Source organism: Amblyomma maculatum, chromosome 6 (assembly GCF_055883805.1).
Source record: "Amblyomma maculatum isolate TAMU_Amacu chromosome 6, ASM5588380v1, whole genome shotgun sequence".
In the NCBI taxonomy this organism is placed as follows: Eukaryota; Metazoa; Arthropoda; class Arachnida; order Ixodida; family Ixodidae; genus Amblyomma; species Amblyomma maculatum.
The window spans coordinates 47,156,567-47,180,211 of NC_139349.1; the positions used below are offsets into that span (position 1 = coordinate 47,156,567).

The 23,645-nt window shown below is 42.4% G+C and overlaps 2 protein-coding genes across 5 annotated transcripts in view; one reads left to right on the plus strand and one right to left on the minus strand.

The window, feature by feature from the left end:
• The window catches only part of Dgk (diacyl glycerol kinase 1), a 523,491-nt gene that overhangs the window by 207,007 nt on the left and 292,839 nt on the right, over positions 1-23,645 (minus strand). The gene's annotated exons all lie outside the window — the stretch shown is intronic.
• Positions 9,707-17,372, plus strand: LOC146185665 (nose resistant to fluoxetine protein 6-like). The gene is made up of 5 exons (XM_084605811.1): positions 9,707-9,792; positions 11,049-11,163; positions 11,577-11,763; positions 14,321-14,463; positions 17,003-17,372. Exons 1-5 carry the CDS (start codon positions 9,707-9,709, stop codon positions 17,225-17,227), a joined length of 756 nt encoding a protein of 251 aa, XP_084461937.1. The 3' UTR covers positions 17,228-17,372.

Genomic DNA, 23,645 nt, shown 5'->3' on the forward strand with positions numbered 1-23,645 from the left:
ATAGTTGTTTTTGGAGTACTTGGCAATAAATGTCATAAGATATGGCAGGTAAATTCAAGCAGAGCCTCGTCACAAATAGTTCCTGACGCATAAAAGAAGGTTACGTCCTTCAAAATGAACAAATGTCGGAACTTCTCTGTGTTCCTTTTTTTTTTTTTTTTTTTTTAGCGTTAGTTAAGAGTACACTATTACGGGTTTATGTGGCCGACTTAGGTTTCACGTCATTCATAACTGAAGCGGACTTATAAAAATGGCACGAAAATCCGCCATGTATAGCAATAAGCGCTATAGCACTTCACTATAGCAAAATGTAACAGCTAGAATTCTTGAGTGAAGCAGTAATGATTTTCCCTCGCCGAAAGTCAAGATTCCAGCACACAAATGATGGAACGGTGGAATTCCGCCCCCATACATTTCTTAGAGAAGAACATTTTATGCCTGAAAGAGTTCACTTGGGCTTCAGTAGCTATAATGCGGAAGAGTAGTTTAGCCAATCACTTCGTTGCTTCAAGTATCGCCGAATCGAACACAAGACAAAGAACTGTCGTGCATCGGTGCCGGTGCATAATTTGTTTGGATAGCAGTGAGAGCAACCAGTGCAAGTCTCAACTGCAACCTAAGCATCCGAAAGTGATGGTAACTGTACCGCTGCATTCTCGGGTTGCACTCAAAATACAGCCTCTCCGAATTTCCGACATCATGCAATAATAGGGTCAGTCATCTTTAAAAATTGGGCCCCCTCCTGATCTGGAAACAATGAATCCAGTTCGCCTGAATCCATTGTACCGTGACAAACGACGTACTTCTAAAATTGGGACCTACATGATCATGCTAAAGAAGCCTGCTCGGATAAATACAAGTAATCAAGTAGAGGATTCAGATAGTGATCCTTCAACCGCATCACACGCTTCCGCGTTGATGAGGCCTCTTCAGCAGTAGTCTGAAAGCAAAATGAAAGAGCCTGTTCTGAATCCGACATTTGCTTCATTTAAGCACAATTTGTCCTACCTGCGCCAGCAGTACCTGAAGCAGTGTCAGCTACTGGAGCGAACACTTTCCGCTCAGTGGCGCAGTCTAACATATACTTATGCTGCTTATCGCATTTTGAGCCACGTCATCCGCCGTCAAACAACCTCGCTGAAAGAATGGCTTCGCTGTCTGTACAGCCTTTACTAACTCAGCTTCCTAGCCCTTTTATTAGGCATACGTTCTATGAATAACAACTTTCACAATGTTGTGGTTCAACAGTGTTATGTGGAATGCGAGCACCTTAAGAGCTAACAGTGCACACTGGCGCAGACTTCTTGCGCGTAACAGTTTTCAACGTTGTGTGAGGTTCGTGTTATTCATAGACAAGAATCTGGTGTGAGGAAAGATTCTCACCTCTCGATCACCGCGGGGTTAAAAATTTCTGCGCAGAAATGGCCGTACAAACAGTGAAGATTGCAGGAAAGGATTGAAGGTGGACTTGAGCGCTCTTGACAAAAGGCCGTTCAACCTTCAAAAGCCAGTTGGGCATGGGGCCGACGTCTACGTTGTAAAAAGGAAGATTTGCGGGGCTGAAGTCATTCCTCAAGGACGGCGGCATCCTTTAGTATTATTAAGTGGAGAAATATGGGAGACGCCTTCGCCCTGCAGTGGGTATAATCAGGCTGATGATGATGATGATGATGATGATGATACAGAATCAGCTGTTTACTTGTTAGTATACACTATACCTGCTCCTTTCTTCATCGGTGCCTCTTAAGTGCCCATTACATTGCTAGTGTTCTTTTTTCCGATTATATTTTTTTTTCACCACCTGATTTCGTCAGCAGCCGGACAACCGTTTTTGAGGTCATGTGCATGTGCATGCTTTCAAATCCTTCTTTCTCATTCTTTTGTTTTGTTTCCTTATTATGCATTGCTCATTATGTTTACCGGTTACTTTGCCTTTAAAGTGACTGCTCGCGCATTCAAATCGTGTCTCCTGAAGTGTGCACTCTGTATAGTTGTATGTTGTGCAATGTAACTTCGTAGTTGTCTTGTCTTTTGTCGAGCTGTACATGTGATCGCAAGCAGCACCTTGAGATTTTGGAAAAAAGAATATTCAGCGTTGCTACCAGACACCGACCTTTGATGTAATATTTGAAGTAATTTCTTCTTTGCTTTTGATACGTCTTCACACTAAGTCAGGATTGCCGAACTTTATTGCTTCTTTTTCTTTCTAATTTGTGGCGCATACCTTGCAGATTGTTCCCGCTCGTAATCGTGACGGCTTGCTTCCATCAAATGACGCCCGTGTCGGGATACGGCCCTCTCTGGGCCTACTTCAGCGAGCTCCGCAGGAAGGCTTTCCCCCAAAACTGGCCGTTCTACCTCTCGGGAATGATAAACTTTGTCGCTCTAGACGCAATAGTAAGTTACCGCGACAAGCGCCACTCTTACTAACCCCCTCGTTCATTCTAAACATTCTTCAATGCGAGCACCCGGACCTAGTTACTGTAATTCCTAAGAACGCACATTCACACAGACGTGGATTTCTGAAAAGGCGCGCGCACGCATGCACGCACACGCACGTTAAAGATCCCCAGGTGGTCGAAATTACTCCGTAGCACTCCACTATGGCTCCTCTTTCTCTCTTTCCACTTTCACTCCCACCTTCCTCCCTTCCCTTACGGCGCGGTTGTGGTGTCAACAGAAAACAAGCGAGACAGTTACCGCGCCTTTACCTTCCTATAAATCAATCAATCATGCACGCACGCACGCACGCACGCACGCACGCACACACACACACACACACACACACACACACACACACACACACACACACACACACACACACACACACACACACACACACACACACACACACACACACACACACACACACACACACACACACACACACACACACACACACACACACAGCAACTAAGTAACGCGAGTACCCTGCCGCAACTTCTTTCCGAATTTTAGCTCTGCGGATGGAGGTAGCGCGTAGCAACAGGCTCTGTCGCACGTGCGGCCAGAAGCAGCAGGCGCACGAGATCCTATGTTGCAATCTGTCTCAGCGAACTTTAATATATTAGCCTCAATCGTGCATATGAAAAAGAATGGGCTTTATTTTTCGTTGACTTGCTCCTTTCTTTTTTTTTTTTTTTTTATTCTCACAGCGAGTCAGCAATGTTTCCTCGGTTTTCCGACACAAATCCCTTCTTTGTCGAGGCGTTCGGTAGCTCCATTTCTCCCTCTTTGATTGGTTTTCAAGGCCTTCTTTTCCAGTGACATACTGTTTTTCATCCGCGTGATTTATTCCAGTAGGGACTTCATTAAAACAGGATCACTCTATATAGATCCACAAGTGGGAAGCAGTTCGTTCCTATGCAGGGCCAACAGGATTAGCCAAAGTGGAACTTGCCACATTAATGAAGCACTCAAACACACGAAAAAAGAAGATGCGAGCGCAGTGGCATTAGCAACAGACATAAATATCCATACACTGATCTTTAAAAAATTCTACAAAAGAAAGAACTACAATATTAAAGAGGAAAGAAAAGAAAGCCAAAGAAAATCAGATTTCAAGCGCAGGTACTAGGTTGTCTAGAGCGAGCACCCTAGCGAACTGGCTCGGTAGTGCGGACAGGGAACCTGTTAATCCTGCTCAATGCAATCATGTAGTACTCGGGAGGCAGGCAAAATGTTGATCCGAAGAAACCGCACGCAAAATTCTTAGGGCAGTCATTGACCAGCTTATGATACGAGACTTACATCTTTCGTGCACCACGCATGCAATTAATTGAAAGTGGGGAAAGCAACTGTAGTAGCTCCACCGTTTAAAAAAATGTGCCAAAAGAAAAGCGCAGTCTCTAAACCAGTAAGAAGGTCGAAAATTCATGCCGCTGAAGGAGATTTTGTGTAGGAATGTTTTTTGACGCCTCACCTTTTTGACCTTTAGCAGCTTTGTCTAAAATTATGTTTCGCAAATTTTTGGGAGAGTACCTTATGAAGAAATCATTGCAAGTACATATTAGGTTCATACATATACGACTGCACGAATACCTTCACCGTTTTCGTGTCAGTACGCGCGATCGCAGTTCATAGTTTACTGCTATATATATTGGTACTCCAATTATACATACGCACATATATATATATATATATATATATATATATATATATATATATATATATATATATATATATATATATATATATATATATATATATATATATATATATATATATATATATATATATATATATATATATATATATATATAGATAGATAGATAGATAGATAGATAGATAGATAGATAGATAGATAGATAGATAGATAGATAGATAGATAGATAGATAGATAGATAGATAGATAGATAGATAGATAGATAGATAGATAGATAGATAGATAGATAGATAGATAGATAGATAGATAGATAGATAGATAGATAGATAGATAGATAGATAGATAGATAGATAGATAGATAGATAGATAGATAGATAGATAGATAGATAGATAGATAGATAGATAGATAGATAGATAGATAGATAGATAGATAGATAGATAGATAGATAGATAGATAGATAGATAGATAGATAGATAGATAGATAGATAGATAGATAGATAGATAGATAGATAGATAGATAGATAGATAGATAGATAGATAGATAGATAGATAGATAGATAGATAGATAGATAGATAGATAGATAGATAGATAGATAGATAGATAGATAGATAGATAGATAGATAGATAGATAGATAGATAGATAGATAGATAGATAGATAGATAGATAGATAGATAGATAGATAGATAGATAGATAGATAGATAGATAGATAGATAGATAGATAGATAGATAGATAGATAGATAGATAGATAGATAGATAGATAGATAGATAGATAGATAGATAGATAGATAGATAGATAGATAGATAGATAGATAGATAGATAGATAGATAGATAGATAGATAGATAGATAGATAGATAGATAGATAGATAGATAGATAGATAGATAGATAGATAGATAGATAGATAGATAGATAGATAGATAGATAGATAGATAGATAGATAGATAGATAGATAGATAGATAGATAGATAGATAGATAGATAGATAGATAGATAGATAGATAGATAGATAGATAGATAGATAGATAGATAGATAGATAGATAGATAGATAGATAGATAGATAGATAGATAGATAGATAGATAGATAGATAGATAGATAGATAGATAGATAGATAGATAGATAGATAGATAGATAGATAGATAGATAGATAGATAGATAGATAGATAGATAGATAGATAGATAGATAGATAGATAGATAGATAGATAGATAGATAGATAGATAGATAGATAGATAGATAGATAGATAGATAGATAGATAGATAGATAGATAGATAGATAGATAGATAGATAGATAGATAGATAGATAGATAGATAGATAGATAGATAGATAGATAGATAGATAGATAGATAGATAGATAGATAGATAGATAGATAGATAGATAGATAGATAGATAGATAGATAGATAGATAGATAGATAGATAGATAGATAGATAGATAGATAGATAGATAGATAGATAGATAGATAGATAGATAGATAGATAGATAGATAGATAGATAGATAGATAGATAGATAGATAGATAGATAGATAGATAGATAGATAGATAGATAGATAGATAGATAGATAGATAGATAGATAGATAGATAGATAGATAGATAGATAGATAGATAGATAGATAGATAGATAGATAGATAGATAGATAGATAGATAGATAGATAGATAGATAGATAGATAGATAGATAGATAGATAGATAGATAGATAGATAGATAGATAGATAGATAGATAGATAGATAGATAGATAGATAGATAGATAGATAGATAGATAGATAGATAGATAGATAGATAGATAGATAGATAGATAGATAGATAGATAGATAGATAGATAGATAGATAGATAGATAGATAGATAGATAGATAGATAGATAGATAGATAGATAGATAGATAGATAGATAGATAGATAGATAGATAGATAGATAGATAGATAGGCGAGAACATAACGTATACGTACGTGGCCGTGAAGTGCACGCTTCATTAAAAAAATAAAGAAAATTTTTATTGGTCTCGACGTTTCGATCGTGGCACCGATCTTTTCAAGATCGGCTCCCCGATCGAAATGTCGAGTACAATAAAAATGTTTCGTTAAATGAAGTGCGCACTTCGCTGTGTATATATATATATATATATATATATATATATATATATATATATATATATATATATATATTATGCAGACAATTGAAAGGAAAGTGAGGGGCTCGTTATTAGAGTTTAAAGGAGCTGACAGTCTACGAGTCGAAGGCAAACGTTGGGGATTTTTTTTATATTTTGTTGTTGGTATTTGACAAGGATCAGTCTTATAGTGATTATCGGGATAAATAATACAGCGCGCATTATTCTGCAGGAAACAAAAATGAATACCTTCAAAGCAGCATCAGCGTCCACATTCGCATTAGCGCTGAAATATAAGCCTAAAGAAAAGCTCAGAACTTCAAAGACAAGTAGATGACTTCATGCTTTCTGCCTTGACTTGATACGCACAAAAAGAGTACTATTTTACTTCAGATCTGATACGTACGTTAAACAAAAAATTCAGTGGTTTCCCAACTACTTTGTTGGATCGAGACAACCGCCTATGGATGACAACCGTAGGCACAAAGATAGGCTTCGGCATGGAATCGTTGGCCAACGGTGTCTCAGTATCCTCGGCGTAATTTGCGTCATATTCCCGCACCCGTCCTATGTGGTCTCAATGTTAACGTTAAGGCCCTGGTCAAAGCTGACGCATGCCGGCGTCTCGCAAAGCTTTTGAACATTTTTTGAGAAACTGGGAATTAGTTGGACGCGAGGACAACAAAACATTAAATAATATTCCGAAGTTTATACTGCGTGGGATATTTTTAACCACGCTTAGGGCAGTTGCCATTTACGAACAATCTCCCTTCGATCGCATACCGCGATATAATTTCTCCCAAGTAGAAAACCTTCGGGGAGGTGCAGAATACCAACCCTGTGAGCAATTTGTTTCAGTCTTCAAGAAACACCCGCGGCAAGCGAACACCATCAGTTCGCTTCATGTCCGGAGAGAAAGCACATCACAGTACCTTCGGTAACACTATGGGCATAGGCACCTTCGCAATGCGTGCAGCGCTGTCTATCCTGTGTCAGCAGAATTCTTGCGAAGCTGTCGATATTCGTGCTTAGTCTTTATTGATCATGAATACGTGATCTTCGAACTTCGGAGACTTGGCTCGCTTCCTATGACGGAGTACTGAGAGGCAGTAGCGCTTTGCCAACAGACGCTATCTGTACAAAGGGAGATAATTAAAAGCATTATGACCGTTTCTCCCTCTTCGATAAGCTGTTCGTTCTATGTCTCCCTTTTAGCACCCGCTTTGGACGTAATAAATACCGCTCTGAATAACTTAGTTTGGCACAAGTAAGCTAGTGCAATCTCTGCTCATTCGCTAAGCTTCGGTCTGACAACGCTACCCCCTTTTTTGTGTCTCATTGGACCCATGAGCTATTGTCACGGAGGTCTGTTCGGCGGGGCCTTTCGATTTATTAATGACTCTCTCCGTCCCCGACGGAAAACAACAGACTCTCGTCATTAATACGGATCACCCCTGCCGAGCTCCAGCAAGCCGAAACCGGCATCCGTCCTCAGCCCCAGTGTCACAGCGGTGGCGCCCGGCGGTCTGATGAAAGCGCAAAGCAGCCTTCGTGGAAGCGTCACGGAACGGCAGCAGTCATTTTTCTCAGACAAAACAAAAGCACGTATCCAACTCGCGCATTTAAAGGGAGGGAGGGAGAAATTGCGCTGCTCTTTCTCAAGTTTGACTTTTTATGCTTGAGGATATAGGAAATAAAATAACGAGGGGCGAGACGGAGCTCTTTCGTTAGCGGTTTCTTCGAGATAACGGCTAGTGACATGAGCTGATCGATGTCCTCGAAATATGGGGGCCGAGGAGCCCTGATAAGAAGCAAGACAAAGAGTAATTTTGTTTCAGAATAGGCGAACCGAAAACATTGGTAAAGACGGAGACGATTACACGTGTCCTCATAACAGCCAATACAAAAAAAAAAAAAGGATAATAATGAAAACTAACGGCGAAAAAACATAAAAAATACATACTGAACCACTTCACATGTAACACAGTTTTATACTCGATGTACATACATCACATGAATTAATACGTATAAACCAGAGAGTGCAACAGAAGCGAAGACATCTTGACATGTGACATATCTCATGGTTAGAGAGACCAAGAAAATGTTCATGAATCTCCTACTAGTAGCAATTATTCACACTGCTTTCTTGTAGCGTGCTGTGCCTCTATTCTTTGCCTGCGTTATGTAGCTTAAAAACTGCACAATAAGAAAAGCATCGCTGGCTCTGAAAAAAGAAACGAAGCTCTAGTTTCGTATTTCTGACTTAGATTTGCAAAAAAAAACTTAGCAGCGCGAATAAAGCACAGGAGTTTGTGAAGTATTGTGTGTCTACAGTCGAAGTAACTATTCTTTGGTATTCTCATGTTTTAGTGCAGCCCTCAGCACTGGTACACAGGGGCAGATTTGCAAGTGTTTGCTATAATGCTGTACTTCGCACGACGGCTGAAAAGGCAAGAGATTCTTTTATAATCTCCCATTTGTGCTCCTTACATGCATGTACTAAGAAAATTAAAAGTGGTCGGATGAATAGCATTCTTTCGGGGACACGAGAAAAAAAAAAGAATAAAAAAACGTCGCCCACAGATCGGCCACAAAGCCTTTTAAAAGATGAAAGCGTCGTACACAGTCATTGCACAGAACCTACCAGCAAATAGTTAGATTTATTCAAAAATTCTGAGAGTTAACCTAGACTTGCCACGGGTTCAATTATGGTATGGTATGTCAGAACAAAAATGCCTGAAGCAATACAAGCTGCATGCTAAGCTTACTGCAAATTTTCATTTACGAACTGCTAAACGTTCCCATCTGCAATGCTCATTACCAAAAAGAGCAGCCCATTAGAAAGTTAGAAGCCGCTTCGCACCCGTAAATCAGCACATATTTAAGCATTATCAGAACTGCAAGGACGGAATCTATTCTTACATAGTGGGCGGAACTTCAGCTTAAAGCCGTACAACTATAGTGGGAAATTTGTTGTGTCGTGCAGTTGATTGAAAAGATTAAAAGACCGTGTTTCGTCCGAGCTTCCTTCACGCGATGTTGTCTGTTAAAAGCACTCGAAAATTTGAGTGCCAAAAATAAAGAAAAGAACAGATTCACCAGTGTAGCCATTTCAATGCGATTCTGTTGAGAACTAGGAAGGGCAAGTTATTTGATTCAGTGCTTATTGGTGACCTAACCCGACCAGGAAATGAGATGAAGCCCTTGAGACAAGGAAGAGTTTTGCTGTAAAAGAAGCGCTCGAGTGCAAAAAGTGAAACATTTAGTTAAAATGTTTCAATTGTTCCTGCCAGTGGAGCTGCTAACATACGTAGACAGCTGTTCTTGTTGTCACTGCGCTGTCTTATGCACTGATGGCTTCCCGGTGTGCCTAACTGCAGTTGTAATTTAGAGACTCTAAGCCCATTTGCAGTGCCTGAATATGGAGGATTGATTGCGTCTTTGGGTTCTTGGTAGAACCGGCAGCCTCAAGCCAATTTTCCTGGTAATGGCATTGTCGAATCTGATCACATACGTCCAGAACCACACGCAAGATCTCGGCCCAGGACTTCTGTACTACGCCGCACTCGGGAAGTAAGTGCGAACTCTCTACTTCGATAGCGGTGTGTGAGGCCCAGATTGCTGGCATCGTAACACGGTGTGCCCCAAAACGAGTTTATATTTCATATGAAGGAGTTGATGGTTATTTATCTAACGATATTCACGAACTTTCTTCATGCGTAAGATTATGCTGGAAAACGTACGCGATGCTTCTTCCTATGGTTAGTACTTTTCTTTCAAACCAGTACAGTAGACATAATGAATAAACATAAGTCCAGCTGTCTCGGGCAAGTTTATACAGTGAAGCAACTCTGATATATTATCAGATACTGTTATGCATGCACATATTGAGTGGAACGGTCTAAGCTTACGAGGAAGCTTACTTTGAAAGCTGTTTCGTGCGCTCGCACTGAGTAATTACCATAGCAAATGAAATAGACGTGTTTCCAAAAAATACCAGTATTTCAGGAAAATGAGAAATATCGTAACATATCTTTAGGAAATGCCTAAAGAAAGGGTTAAGCTTCCGACGCATAGCAAAATTTTGCGTGTGAAATTTGTCTTGGGCTTACAACAACACAATTAATTCTGCTATAGAAAACCAATGGTTGCGTTTTTAAATAATAGTGAGGCAAATCGAATATTGTATGACACATTTACGAAACCATTGTTAGAAATCATCTTAATTCCCAAAACGGAGCAAAAGTTTGTTTCTAATGTTTTTCCTGCGCTCGCAATGCGTAACTAGGACTGCAATAAAACCAATTCTTGAAATAAATGCCTGAAATGACAATAAATTACATTTCTACAGAGGGAGGACCTGCAGATATATTCCTCGTTATGGTATAGTTATACACAAGGCGAGAAACTGCGTTCAAAAAGCCTTTCTCGGAATTTGTCCAAAATTTTCGTTTGTGACAAGCATTTTTTTACGAAGGAAGCTGCTCACCATCTCAATCCTTGCCTATGTACAGAGCATAGTTGAGATATTAGGTTAGCGGCCGTTTGTAATGGCTAAGATGAAATTCTGAGTTGTTTGTTCGCCAGCTTTTGTGATTCTCGATGTCATGAATCATAGCTATAGAATCATGAGCGTGCGCAATGCATGATCATTCCTTCAAGAAGACATCTTTAGAAGAGGAATAGATTTAAAACATAGCAGGAATTGTTGATGGTTACAGGACTAGTTTGTGTTTGCAATAAATAGTTACCACAGAAACCCCATTTTACTATGAAAGTGAATGAAGGCATTCCATCAGATCCCAATGACTTCACTCTGCCTCCAACAGGAACGATGGTGCTGGCCCAGTTTATTACATGCCGTACACGCACATCCCCAGTTACTGCACGGGAATTATTGCCGGCTACTACTACACGAAAAACACACCAAGAAAGCTTTCCAGGGTGAGTAAGATTGCTTGCCAGTCTCGTTTAATGCTTACGGACGTGTAACGTTATCCTGGCATTAATATGAACACAGATATTTTGACGTGTCAGAACAACGCTACCGAGGGTTTTGGAATAAATACAGAAGTGTAAGAGGCCTTATCCGCTACCGTCTTCTTGAACCACCCTTCAGTCCCGCATGTTGCTCAGCAAGGTTGGATGAGCTCTCAAAAATTAACTTTGGGAGCAGAGCTACAACCGCCCCACTTCTGCCGGCTCTAAAATACTTCTAAAGATACAGAATGCCGTGTTTGCTGCATTGTTATAACATGTGCCTTTCTTGAGAAACCATTCGTTAGCCTTACTCAAGCAATGGAGTGGGCAGGCCCTGATGACACAAAAAAATCCCTCCCATTTTTTCTCTTCCTCAGCGTAAGGTAGTGCTCCTGTGGGTGGTAGCGCTCGCAAGCATCTTCATTTCGCTGTTCGGCACCATCATGTGGACGGGGCACGAGCTGCCGTCCAGGACCGCTACGGCCATCTACGCTGCCACGACACGCTCCCTCTTCTGCGGGGGCATTGCCTGGATTATCTACGCCTGCCTCACGGACAGAGCGGGTAACTTAAGTGCTAACGGATGCTGGTCAAATGAAGTGTACGCAGTAATATAATATACAGAACCTTCACGAATGAGTGCCCTTCCCGGGCATACAGATCAATATGAAAGATGCATCAGCATCAGACATTAATTAATACATGGTAATATTAAAATTTCTTCAGGCGTGCTAGGTCATCAAGAATCTTCATCTACTAAGGGGGTTAAATCTGGGCTAGGTACACTTCTCTAACGAAGGAAACAGTTTCAATCAAATTAGCACGCCTCGAACCCACATTGACATCTGCATGACGAATAACCCTTCTCGTCTTCCACACACCTTGAAGGCCCAGGACCATAAACATATCAAACGGTGTACCTTCAACACTTCAAACCGGCAGGTATCAAATTCTATTCGGCAAAATTGGAAGTTATTTTTTTCTTTAGAGTACGCTGTAGAAATCCTAATCAAAGATGGCTTTCCAAAAACCAATCATGGTAAGTTCAGCTGTTTTTTTTTTTTTGTTTACACAGCAAGCAGTGAGTCGTACATGGTACGCAGACTCTTTTCTGTTCAAGTCATGTCTTAACAGAAATGCTGTTATAATGCAGCAGGAAGAAAAATGTTTTAAGAGTAGACCTTACGACCGTGTTTTTGACTCGTTGCCATACATCCTTTCATGGGCCTCCACAGTTCTCCGTCCTATACAGTGGCATAGGCATAATCATGTTATCGACTAAGTCCGCGTACAATCTTTTATTTTTTTTTTGTTCTTCGTTACAGCAACCAAATACTGAAATGAGAAAGGTGTGCACAGTATTCTCAAGGACACAATAACCACCGCCGTAGCCGATCACAAAGTGTATTTAACTGCGCCCCTCTCTTGCTCTGTGCACCGCATGTATTTGTATTGGTCAACTTCTATTCATGTGCGATGGATAAATAACACACAGATATCTCATGTCTCTCGTAAGGTGAAGGCCTGACGCCGTAAAATCGCTCTCTTTATCACTACCTTAACGTGGCTTTCGAATACGCTATCGCACGATACTAGTTAGCTGGCGGAGCCACACAATCATCAATTTTCGCCAATATTATTATTTGCGCAACTTCGTCATCCTTTCTTTACCACGGCTTAGGCACGTTACATTACGTGGTAGCAGCCGCAACACTTTATTTTTCATTCCCTTTAGTTTGGTTCGGTCTTAGCATTTAATGTCCAAATCGAATCGGGCTATGAGAGACGCCGCATGTGGAGGGCTTCGGGAATTTAGACCACCGTTCTTTACCGTGCACGGACATCGCAGAGCACACGAGGGCTTTGCCTTTCGCCTCCGCCAAAAAGCGGCCGCCGCTGTCGGGGCCACCATTTCTTTTCTTCTGTCTTAACGTACCAATTGCTTCTCCTCTCGTCTGTGGAAGTTCCAGTGCAAATGCCAGTTCACCACCGTGCTACCGTACTACGCTCACATACCCAGCCTTTTAAACCGCCGGGGCTAGTTATGGTGTCTGAACACTATACGACGCGCACAACCACATATGTCGGCGCTGCAGCCGCTCATTCCGCCTTATCCATAACCGTTCAACACTGCGACCTCTGATACTGCGGGCAATATAATATGGAACGGAAGGAATGCTGTATCGCTTTCCCAGCTCCTCGTGCTGCTAGGTCTCGAATAATATCGACTATTTCATGCGACAGAGGGGACACCTTTAAACAAAAATACTGACTTGTAGTTGTTTGAGGGCAACGCATTTAGACACCGGAACTACTACTGAAAATTGTACTGCTAGTTATTGCTGCCGTGCAGGCGTGTATTCAAACCAGGGATCCGAGAAGGCGCACCAAAACCCCTCCCCTTTAACCATTCATCTTGATAGGGCTTTTTGTGGGGCATATGAAACCCTCTCCCACTCTTCCTCACGCTCGATACAGGAAAGTACCTCGTGCCCTAGCAAAAACGTTTCTGTCGATACAGATGCTATCATGTGCGATAACTCTTCGAAGCTTATTATTGATGCTTGTCTTAAATTATTCTTGATTGATAAGAAATAAATAAAATAAAATAAATCCTCGAAATGACAAATTTTCCCGAGTGCGGCAGCTTCCGTAGGGTCGGCAAACAATGCAGGCTCAATGTATGCAGCGGTGTGAAAGCTTATTCATAGCAGTATCAAATTTCCTTGGTGTGTGTGTGTGTGTGTATATTCTTTCAAAGCGTTTAGGCTTTGAAGTCCCACCGGCTATGAGCACCTCTAGGTGATCGAATGACCGATTGGAAATTATCTACATTAAGGTCTTTCACACGTGGTTAACATTAGGTTCTTGTACATGTAGTCACGTCATCCCATTGCGTTGACAAGACCACAAAACATGCATTACTGTATACTCTTTTACCGTGATCACTATGAACAGATGAGGATATAAATGCACACTTGCAAACTAACCCGCTGATGCACTATCAATTTGCTTAGATTTTGCTGCAGACCGGGCGCGAAATGCTTGACATTTCTTTTCAGAAACGACCAAGATTGAGCACACTTTTCTCCACGTCCCACTTTTCCCTGTTAATGTGCAGGATTCTTGACCAATGTGCTGGCGTGGCCCGGCTGGGCCCCAATAAGCAGGCTCTCGTTCAGCATTTACATAATTCATGATTTCATACTCTACTACCAGTGGATTAACTTTCCCGGCAGAGTTAACGGTGGCTACTACTTCATGGTAAGCCTACGCAATTTTATATTTTTCATTTTTTTTTCCGCGCGGCGTGTATTATATTCACAGGCGTGGGAACAACGGGAAATGTCACGGAAGCGGGGCGGGTCTGCCTGTCAGTGACTTCAAACAGCGTGTGCCTGCGTATTGTAGATATATGTGCAGCGTGACCTACCTTATATGATGACCCGTTAATCAACATATTTTCGTAGGGCAAATCTTTTTCAGCAGGATCAAAAGCAACAAGCTGCTCCCTCACTTCTCAATGGCGTTTGATTTAGCACATTCTAACGTATTTAGCAGTCAGTCGCTATCACGAACAACATCCTCGGTATACTCGCGTAGACGCGGTTCTGAACAAAAAATCCGGTGAATGATAAATTTCGGCACATTTCGCGCTCTTTAACACTTTGTAAGCGGCGCACAACAGTTCTCTACCTTTCGTTTACTGGAACAGGTGGCGACGCTTACGCATTAGACTCAGTTCGTCACGAGAAACCAGGTACTATAGATTTCGCTCTGCAGCATAGAACATGAAGATGACCACAGTGGAGCGAAAGCCGTGCGTTGAGCACTGAATACTGAACCTACGTGCAAAGCAGTGCACCAGTACTGGCTTGTGGTAGAGATTTGCTAGCAAAACAACTCGTACGTGCTAAATGGCTCTCCCAGGCAACCAGTCCCCTGCCGAGCTGAACAGTGGTTCCTTGCGGCTTTTCTGCCGAAACATTCGGTTCTGACTGAAATGCCCAAGCGCACAGTCCAGCATATTAGGGAGCACGCTCTGCGAGTACCTCGATAATGGGCACATGCCATCAGATTGAGGTGAAAAGAAGTTCTGCGGCGATTTTCGCGGTCTATATCCTTTAGCTCACGCCTGCGCACAGCTGAACGCGAACGAATGAACAACTCGAGTATCCTTTGTAAACATTGTGTGCATGTTAGATCGTTAGATTGAAAATGATTTAAAAATAAAAATTCCCATAATTTGCAGCTGTGTTGCGCACCTTTGTGTTCTTAGTACAAGTGGTTTCTTCAAGTATGTGCAAAAAAGTAGCCAGTGCCGTTACAAGGTACCAACCTCCCATTTACTTTCCCTGTAAATATGAACAAACTGAGTGAAGCAGTCCGCTGACCACCTTTAATATCTCTTACTGCTTCTGCAGCTCTTGATAAAAAAAAAAACTATTAATTCCTTTATCAGTTCTCTGCTTACACTCGATATCCAAATTTTTCATATGAACCGAAGCGTTCGGTACTGCTCTCACTAGCAAAAAAAGAAAAAAGCTCTAGTTTCCTTTTAATGCCTCAGAACTTACCAAAATAGTGCGTGAATCAGCAATCAGTAAATTTACGTGGAGTACCGAAAATGAAAATACACCCTTGGGTTCGGATATTTCTGTTAAGGTTCGCAGACCGGCCGATGTCTCCGCCTCCATTAATGTTAGACCACGTTTGCCAAGTTGTTGGAGCCGGCACGGGGATAGCTTCTTTGCGCTCAGTCAGCACTGGGGGATTGCGGAAACGACCATTTCTATCACACTGCGGCAGACACAGAGCTTTGTAGCGGTGTGAGAATAAATGCCAATCTCGCTCGGACCGACATATACCGCTGCATGTCATCGGAGGCGCTCCGTGATTGTGCACGTCTAGACGACACAAGTTCACGAGGCTTAAAAATAAACATCAGTACGCTTTGTGTCTTTCATAGCAAAATAACTGCGAGCAGTAAGCGCAAGATCCTCTAAACACTGCACTGCCTGCGATGAGGAAGGCAGCTTTGAAACCCAATACACGTGCGTTAGTTTAGCAGCCAGTGAGATATCAGTAAACGAAAGTCGAACCAATTCCGTAGGCCAAGCTTCGGAACCATTTCTCTGAACACAATCCTATCACGACTCTTGTACCGACCGAGGTAATACACACCGCTGACTAAACCTCTGCCAAGTAAAGGTACATTAGGCGGTTTGCAGCACGCTGTGTACACTCCGTTTACTACACTCTGGTGGCTAATCAAGAACACCGTTAAGCCCGAACAAGTTCCATAACAGAAAACAAGAAAAATAAAAAGCTCCCTAAGATAAAGCCTTTCAGACATTCTTACGTCATGATCACCCCTGTAACACTGCCGAAAAAGTGCACTAGGAACACTTAAACACGGCGCTCGTGAAAGAGAGCACCGCCGCTGTGCAGCCGCCGCGGAGAGCACTCCAATTCATCCCGCCAACGAGCAATCCCGGAGACGCTTACCCGCACTCTACGCAGGGAGCTTACTACAGGCTATATGGGCACTTGTAACTACGGCAGTCGGGGCTTTAATAAAACTCGTCCCCACGGCAACGTTATGGGCGTTCCGCAACGCTGACGCGCAAGCCACGTATGCCGGGTTTACGACGAAATAAAAAAAAAAGATGGCAAACTTAGGCGTCAAGAAGAAAGGAAAGACGGCTGCTGTAGTACACTAAGAAAGGGTGGTCTTGCGCGATGTGCGGGCGGCCCTACGAAAAAAAAAACAAAAAGTAAAGAACGCAACGTTATTTTCCAGATGACCGTCGTGGCCGGAAATTGCGCCGCCTCATTTGCGGCGGCCTTCGCGCTGCACGCGGTGTTCGAGAGGCCCATCGCCCTGATGGCCTCCCTGCTCGAGAAGCGCTGCTTCCCGGCGCGACATCGGCACCCATCGTCCGACGGACTTGCCGTCGGAGAAGCCGGAGCCGCAGCCAAGAGATTCACCGCCAGGGGACGTGGCGAGCGCACCAAACGTCTCTGAAGAGAAAGATGTGACTTCACCCCGCTGGAAATGGATGTGCCGCTGTCGTCCTGAAGGCAGCCGCTCATCAGAGCACCGGAAACTCAAAGTGCAGTTTCAGCACGAACCCATTTTCCTTAACTGTTCCTGCAGATTTCAGTGGACTAATGTGCTCGTATCTGCGCGTGGCGTGGTCCGACGTTGTTGTGAACAGAGATCTAAGCGCCTTCCTAAGTTGCTCAACTGCGGGGCTGATTGCGCGCCTGAATGAATGCCAATTCTTAACGACAGCTTTTACGCTTTATTTCTCGCTTTATTTCTCTTGTTTGGGGCACGAGTTTACGACAGCTGTATCTTACCGTACTCGTCTATGGGGCAGAAACGTGGAGGCCAACGAAATGTGTTCTACTTAAGTTGAGGGCAACGCAGATATATACCACAGGAAAATACACGTGCAACGTTGAGGCGGAAAAGAGCAGGATATAGGTCGGAAAACTAATGGGGGTAATGACATTCCAGTCGACATCAAGACGAAACTGGCATGGGCACGGCACGTAATGCGAATGAAGGATAACCAACGATCGCTATATGCGTAACAGATTGGATTCGTAGAGAACGCGAAGTAGCTTGGGGTGGCAGAAAGTTAAGAAGGTCGATGACATTACGAAGGTTACAGGGGTCAAATAGATGCAGCTGGCACAAGACCGAGTTAGTTGGAGGAATATGCATTGACAGGCCCCTGCTTTGCAGTAGGTAGTCAGGCTGATGATAGTGATCATAATTTCTCTCGGCAGGTCTCTGCTATGTGGAAGAAATTCGCAGTGCCCTTTCATTTAATACCCCCTTTAATGTTTTACATATTCCATTATGCCTTGAGGCAAAAAACAACGTTATTAAAAAAAAAATCCGCAGTGCCAAACAAGACAGCGAGCGTGAACGCTCTTCTGGTTCCTCGAGTAGGCTCAAAAATGAATGAACAGTTAAAAATTTAGACATGCTCCTGAGGTCTGACGCTATTTTCAAACCTTAATAGCGCATAACGAGATTGCTCATGACCGACCTGGACATGCTGTCAATGTAGGAAGTTTCCTTGAAATGTCGTAGATACTTGGGCTAGCTGCCAGCTTGTATTTGAGACAAATTAACAGCGTTACGAATCGCCAGAAGATGCGAAGGTGAATGGCTGAAAGCTCGCTGAAAACCAGCAATACCACTTGATGAGGACAACGCATAATGGAGCTGCTAAAGCGCTATTGTCTGGTAAGAGCTCGCTAACCATTACGTCAGGTAGAGTCTGTGACTGATCCTAACTGGGATATAGCAATGACACAAACAATAAAAAAAAATGGAGGCTGTTTCACGACAACTTCGTTGTATTCATTTCCACACCGCTCGCAGCCAAGAAATTCAGAGGCTTATTGAGCTCGGAGTGTGTGGAGTGTGTTGAACTCGGCGGCACATGTAAGTAGTGCGGGGTTGCGCGGATAGTATTTTTCTATGCCTTAATAGAATAAGAACTGTGTAGCTTCTCTACCAAACTGCATATGAACAGAATATATTCATAAAACCGGCTGGGATACAAATAGATTGCTTGTACTAACACACTCACTGGTTTTGAAAATATTCGTAGAAAACGATAATTACTGCGAATTATTAAATCAACAGCGGCTGCACTGTCCAAATGTGCTATAAATTACAAAGTGAAAACGTTGTTAAAAGACGTAACAGTAAATTCTATTAAGGAATCGCAACACGAATTCAGCATGTTAGATTTAAAAGGGGAAATTATACGGGGGAGAGGTTGCCTTTCCTCGCCGGTTATGCAAGCAAAAGCTTGTTTATTCTTGGATATGCTGTGTTGCTAAGCCGGTTAGGATCTCAAGCATCGTTTATTCGCTGTTCGGTTTCATGGTTAGCCAGTCGGCGCCCCCGTTCTTCGTCAGTCTCTGCCGCTAGTTTTGCACGTTTACGTTCTTTACCTCTAGTTAAATCCTTAGCTTGTCTGGCAACATCAGCGCGATGACTGGACACAGGCCGTCGCTATAAGACATAGAGTTTCTTACTCTTACCTAAAGGGAAAGCTGTGCTGCCGTCTATGGGAGTTTACATGGAGTTTTTAGACGGCCAGTTCAGCCACCATGGGCGCTCAAAGCATCATGGGCCGGAGAGCTACCAAGTGCAGAACTACAACTTTTGGTCAAAACTAATGCAAAGATAAACGTTGTTCTACCGTAAATAATGTCCTAAAATTGAATACTGTGACTATAAATTACAAAAAGAGAGAGAAACAGAATGCCAGTGTGAGATTTATCCAATATAAGCGATGGCTCTTTCTCCTATTGGTTTAGTTTTGAACAGCACAAATACCAATATTTCGCACTTAATAGGCAAACTTTGAAATAAAAAAAACGGCATGAAAATATTTATGGTTGTGCAATCGCTTAAGGAAGTTTTTAGTGGCATTTCGGGAAACAGAAACCCTTTATTAGCGACGTCTGCTTTTGCGCCTTCGCTACTATGGCTTTCGCGGTCTATGTACGCACCTTCAGATGATAATGATGACGAAATAGAAACATCGCAGTAACGCCACTCCACGTAACCGAGAAAAACCGACTGTCCCGCAACAAGTAGCACACCGGCCCATGGTTCTTAGCGCGCCCATGGTGGCTGAAGTGCAGCGCCCTCAGCTTTCCCTCTAGGTAGTGTAAGGAACTCTATGCTATAGCGTCCCATCGACGATGACGGTTCCGGCCGACTCGCTTCATTCACAATGAGAAACTGCTAGGCGAGCGGTGTTGTCTCCTTTTCAAGTGAATGGCGAGTTACGTGGTATGTCACGTGGCCGAAACTGACAGGCGCGACGATCGGCGCAGCGAGGCGGCGACGAGCCACGTGTTACGTCACGTGGCTGACACACCTCTAGTCCTTCGCTTGAAGGTCTAACGCCAGGAGCAGATGGCTTTGTCCAGTGAAGCTTTCGCTTGAACAGAATAAATTACAAGCACGCCACAGGAAATGAGACGGGCGACAGCTGCGGAAGAAGAGGATAAACTTTATTTAAGCCATGGCCTCTTAGATCAGGAACGAAGGCAGAGTTTGTCGAACTTGTCCGAGCCTTGGCGCGCAGTGCAGCTTCTGTAGCCATGTATAAACACTCTGAGCGCCGTGGCGTGAATGGACGGCTCTGAACTGTTCATTCTTAACTGTTCATATTGCGTATAATGACATCTGCATTTGTAAGACGCTGTTTGTCAAATAATTCTGGAATAAAATTGTCTCTGGCCTTATTGAAACATTTCACCAATTATACAGAACATTTGAAACGTTAGTATATACTCGATTCATTCCGGAACAATTTTGACGACACATTATTTCAATCGTTCGAATAAACGAATAGGAGGATGTTCGGCTTATTATAATAATATCATCATCGCATGCCCAAAGCAACAGAGACCGATTAATCGTTACACGCACATGAAAGCGGCATACTGCGCCACATCTCTTTCTCAGCACACTCTACTCCTCAAAGTTATGAAGGAGACTTCTATTGAGCACCATGACCGAAATGAAGTCATTTTGCTCTTTCTAATCGACACCACTTCGCAAAACTAGATGAATTAAACTTCTTGCAAGACTTCATCAGAAATAGATGCTTTTAGTTTCTATCATGAAAAACATATATTGAAATACAAATCTACAAGAGATCATATGACGAAGCCTTTCGTGGCGGTTCTTACCGCTTCAGAAATGCCTGAATAGTGTCATGATGTAAGTTACCAGACAGCGCAGTTATTTGCATGTGTTCTAAAAGTTTTTCTCCCCAAATGGTGACCTCAACAAAAAAGGCAAGGAGTACTTCGTGTTGCTATTTCATTTCGGATTTATTTCAGCGGGAACTGATTTGCCTAATTCATCGCAGCTGTTTATGTGGAAAAAACTGTACCCATACACTGATAAACATGACTAGTAATGCAAGAGGCCAGAAGCAATGAGCGAATTACCACGCTTCTGGGTAATCAAGGTACAAACACTCACGTGCTCTCTCGGTCACATAAAAAAAAAAAGCAAGGCAATAAGAATACTCTCTGACCTTCAGTTGAGCACAATGACATTCATCGGACGTCGTAAATAGGCTTATACATATTTAAGTAGTTATTTATTTTACTCTAGGAATTTTGCAGCACAGAAAATCAGGGCACAGAACGTGAACTGGCAGCGGGATACCAACAAGAAAGCACAATATTAACAATATCGAAGTCAATATATCTATCCATTTTACAAATAAATGGTACAGAATGAAATCTCTCGGTTCCTAAATAAAACTTGATGTCCAAATAATGCAACTAATCTTATGCCACCGTACTTCTGAAGTGCTAATATGGACGTTTATGTAGCCTTAATAGGTGAATGCGACGCTTTCATAGAGACCTATGTTCAGGCAGCCATGAACGACCCCATTTCATGCCAAATGCCGAATGTTGTTGACAGTTATGCACGAAGGGAAAATATTTCACAGGAAAAAGCACTATTTCATGCTGTTAAAAATTTTGCACTTCAAATTACACAAACTCGTAACTTCACCTCAGACTCTACGACAAACGAGCCAGGTTTGCTGCACGCTGGAGGTTAATACCGCCCCTTTACGGTGAATGAAATGCACATTACAGCTACTCTGAAGAGTCTGCCGATCCTACTTTTCCTATGTCTCTAACGCCATCTCTCCGGATGCTTAGTAGCTGTCCTTTTTGCAGAAAGAGTATAAGTGATATGGCCACGGAAGGGAGAGGCCATATTGCGAAGGATTCCACATTTTTTTCACGGGGCCACCTACTGAATAGAATACACCGAGGCGGTGGACGAATCAACCGTACGCAACAAGCTTGTCGTCCTTTACTTATTCTATTAACGTGATAGCGTCAAATGCTCCGTTCTTGAAAAAATCCGCTGTTTTTGTTGTGAGAGATATGTCTCAGCATGGCTGTGGCAGGTGCTATTAGGCGAGTGACATTGCAGGGCATCAATTGGCCGGCGAGTTACGTCACGTTATGCGTCTACGTGTCATGACAGGCGCTGCCAATTCGGGATTCTCCTTCGAGATTGGAGCATGAGGTGAAAATCGGGCCTTCCAGGACTCCTCAACAAGGAGTAAGAGAAGCTACTATTTCTAATGTTTAATGTATTAGTGATTAAGCGAATAGCGAATGGCATGCACGCGAACGAGGATCTGCATGATCCGAATACGGGACCCATCTACGCTGTCACTTAATACCCATCAAAAGCGGAGCTTAAGTGTGCTTTAAATTTATTCTTTAGTGGGAATACCTCATGGCGTGAGATGAGGTTGTTGACACGCTAGATTAGGCCACGGAAGCTATTATCTTCAAGAAACCAGCAGGTGTAGACCCCGGCTTTTAGCAGTTTGTCACAAGGAGAGATTTTTTTTTTCCCTTTTGTGGTAAGTCCAACTTTCTGTTATCGTCTTGTTCTTGAAGATTACTTTCCAGGGCACGTGCAGAAGAGGCGAAGATCTACCTTAGTCGCCGACGAGGAACAATTAAGGAATATGTTCATTACTGCGTCTTGTTGAGAGCCTTACTAGAAGTCACCGACGAGTTAAGATACAGCCCAGCCCTAATCCTTCAAACGGATTCCACATCGCACATCCATAGGTTATGAAGGAGGGGGTATAAGTGCACGAGGGGACGATAGCATGTGTAGTTTTCCTTAAAAAGACGGGAAGAGCTAGCTATTTGTATAGAAGCATTCGTGTTTTAGACATGGTGAGCAATGACGTCTGCTTCCCTGGACTAAGTTTTCTGAGCATGTTCATGTGTCCAATGCATACGTATGCATTTCATATTTTATCATTGATGACACGTATCGCCCTACGAGCCGCTTTTGCTGATGCGCTACATGCTCACACGCTTATAATTGTCCGCGATCACTCAGTATGGGAACGTCGACAAACTAAAAAGAAAATTCTGCAATACAAGTTAACTTCCGTTACAGTGTGACCGCCTTATAATCGAAAATTTCCTTTCTGCGGCAAAATAAATAAAAGGTGACGCTAGTAAATCGACCAAGCAAACAACAACCACAAGAAAAACTCGACGATCAAAGACTGCACTTGGTGACTGCTTGTTCTATTGAGCATTATAGAAACCCCTGGCGGCTTAAACGCTTTGCCTAAAAGCTTTCCAGCATGCGTCCAGTAAGCATCGCATACAACGGCTTCCTCGGCACTTTTTCAGGCTGTAAGCAACTCGCTCTTTTGCATGTGAAGACCATCAATCATACTCGTATGTGCTCGTGCCAGTGGAAAGCCAGGAAGGGAAGAAAGAACACTTGAACATAAGAGAAAAAAAAAAACATACACACACACACACATACTTTAGAATTCCTCGTTGCAAGCGTCCTGCAGCCTATTAGCATATTTTAC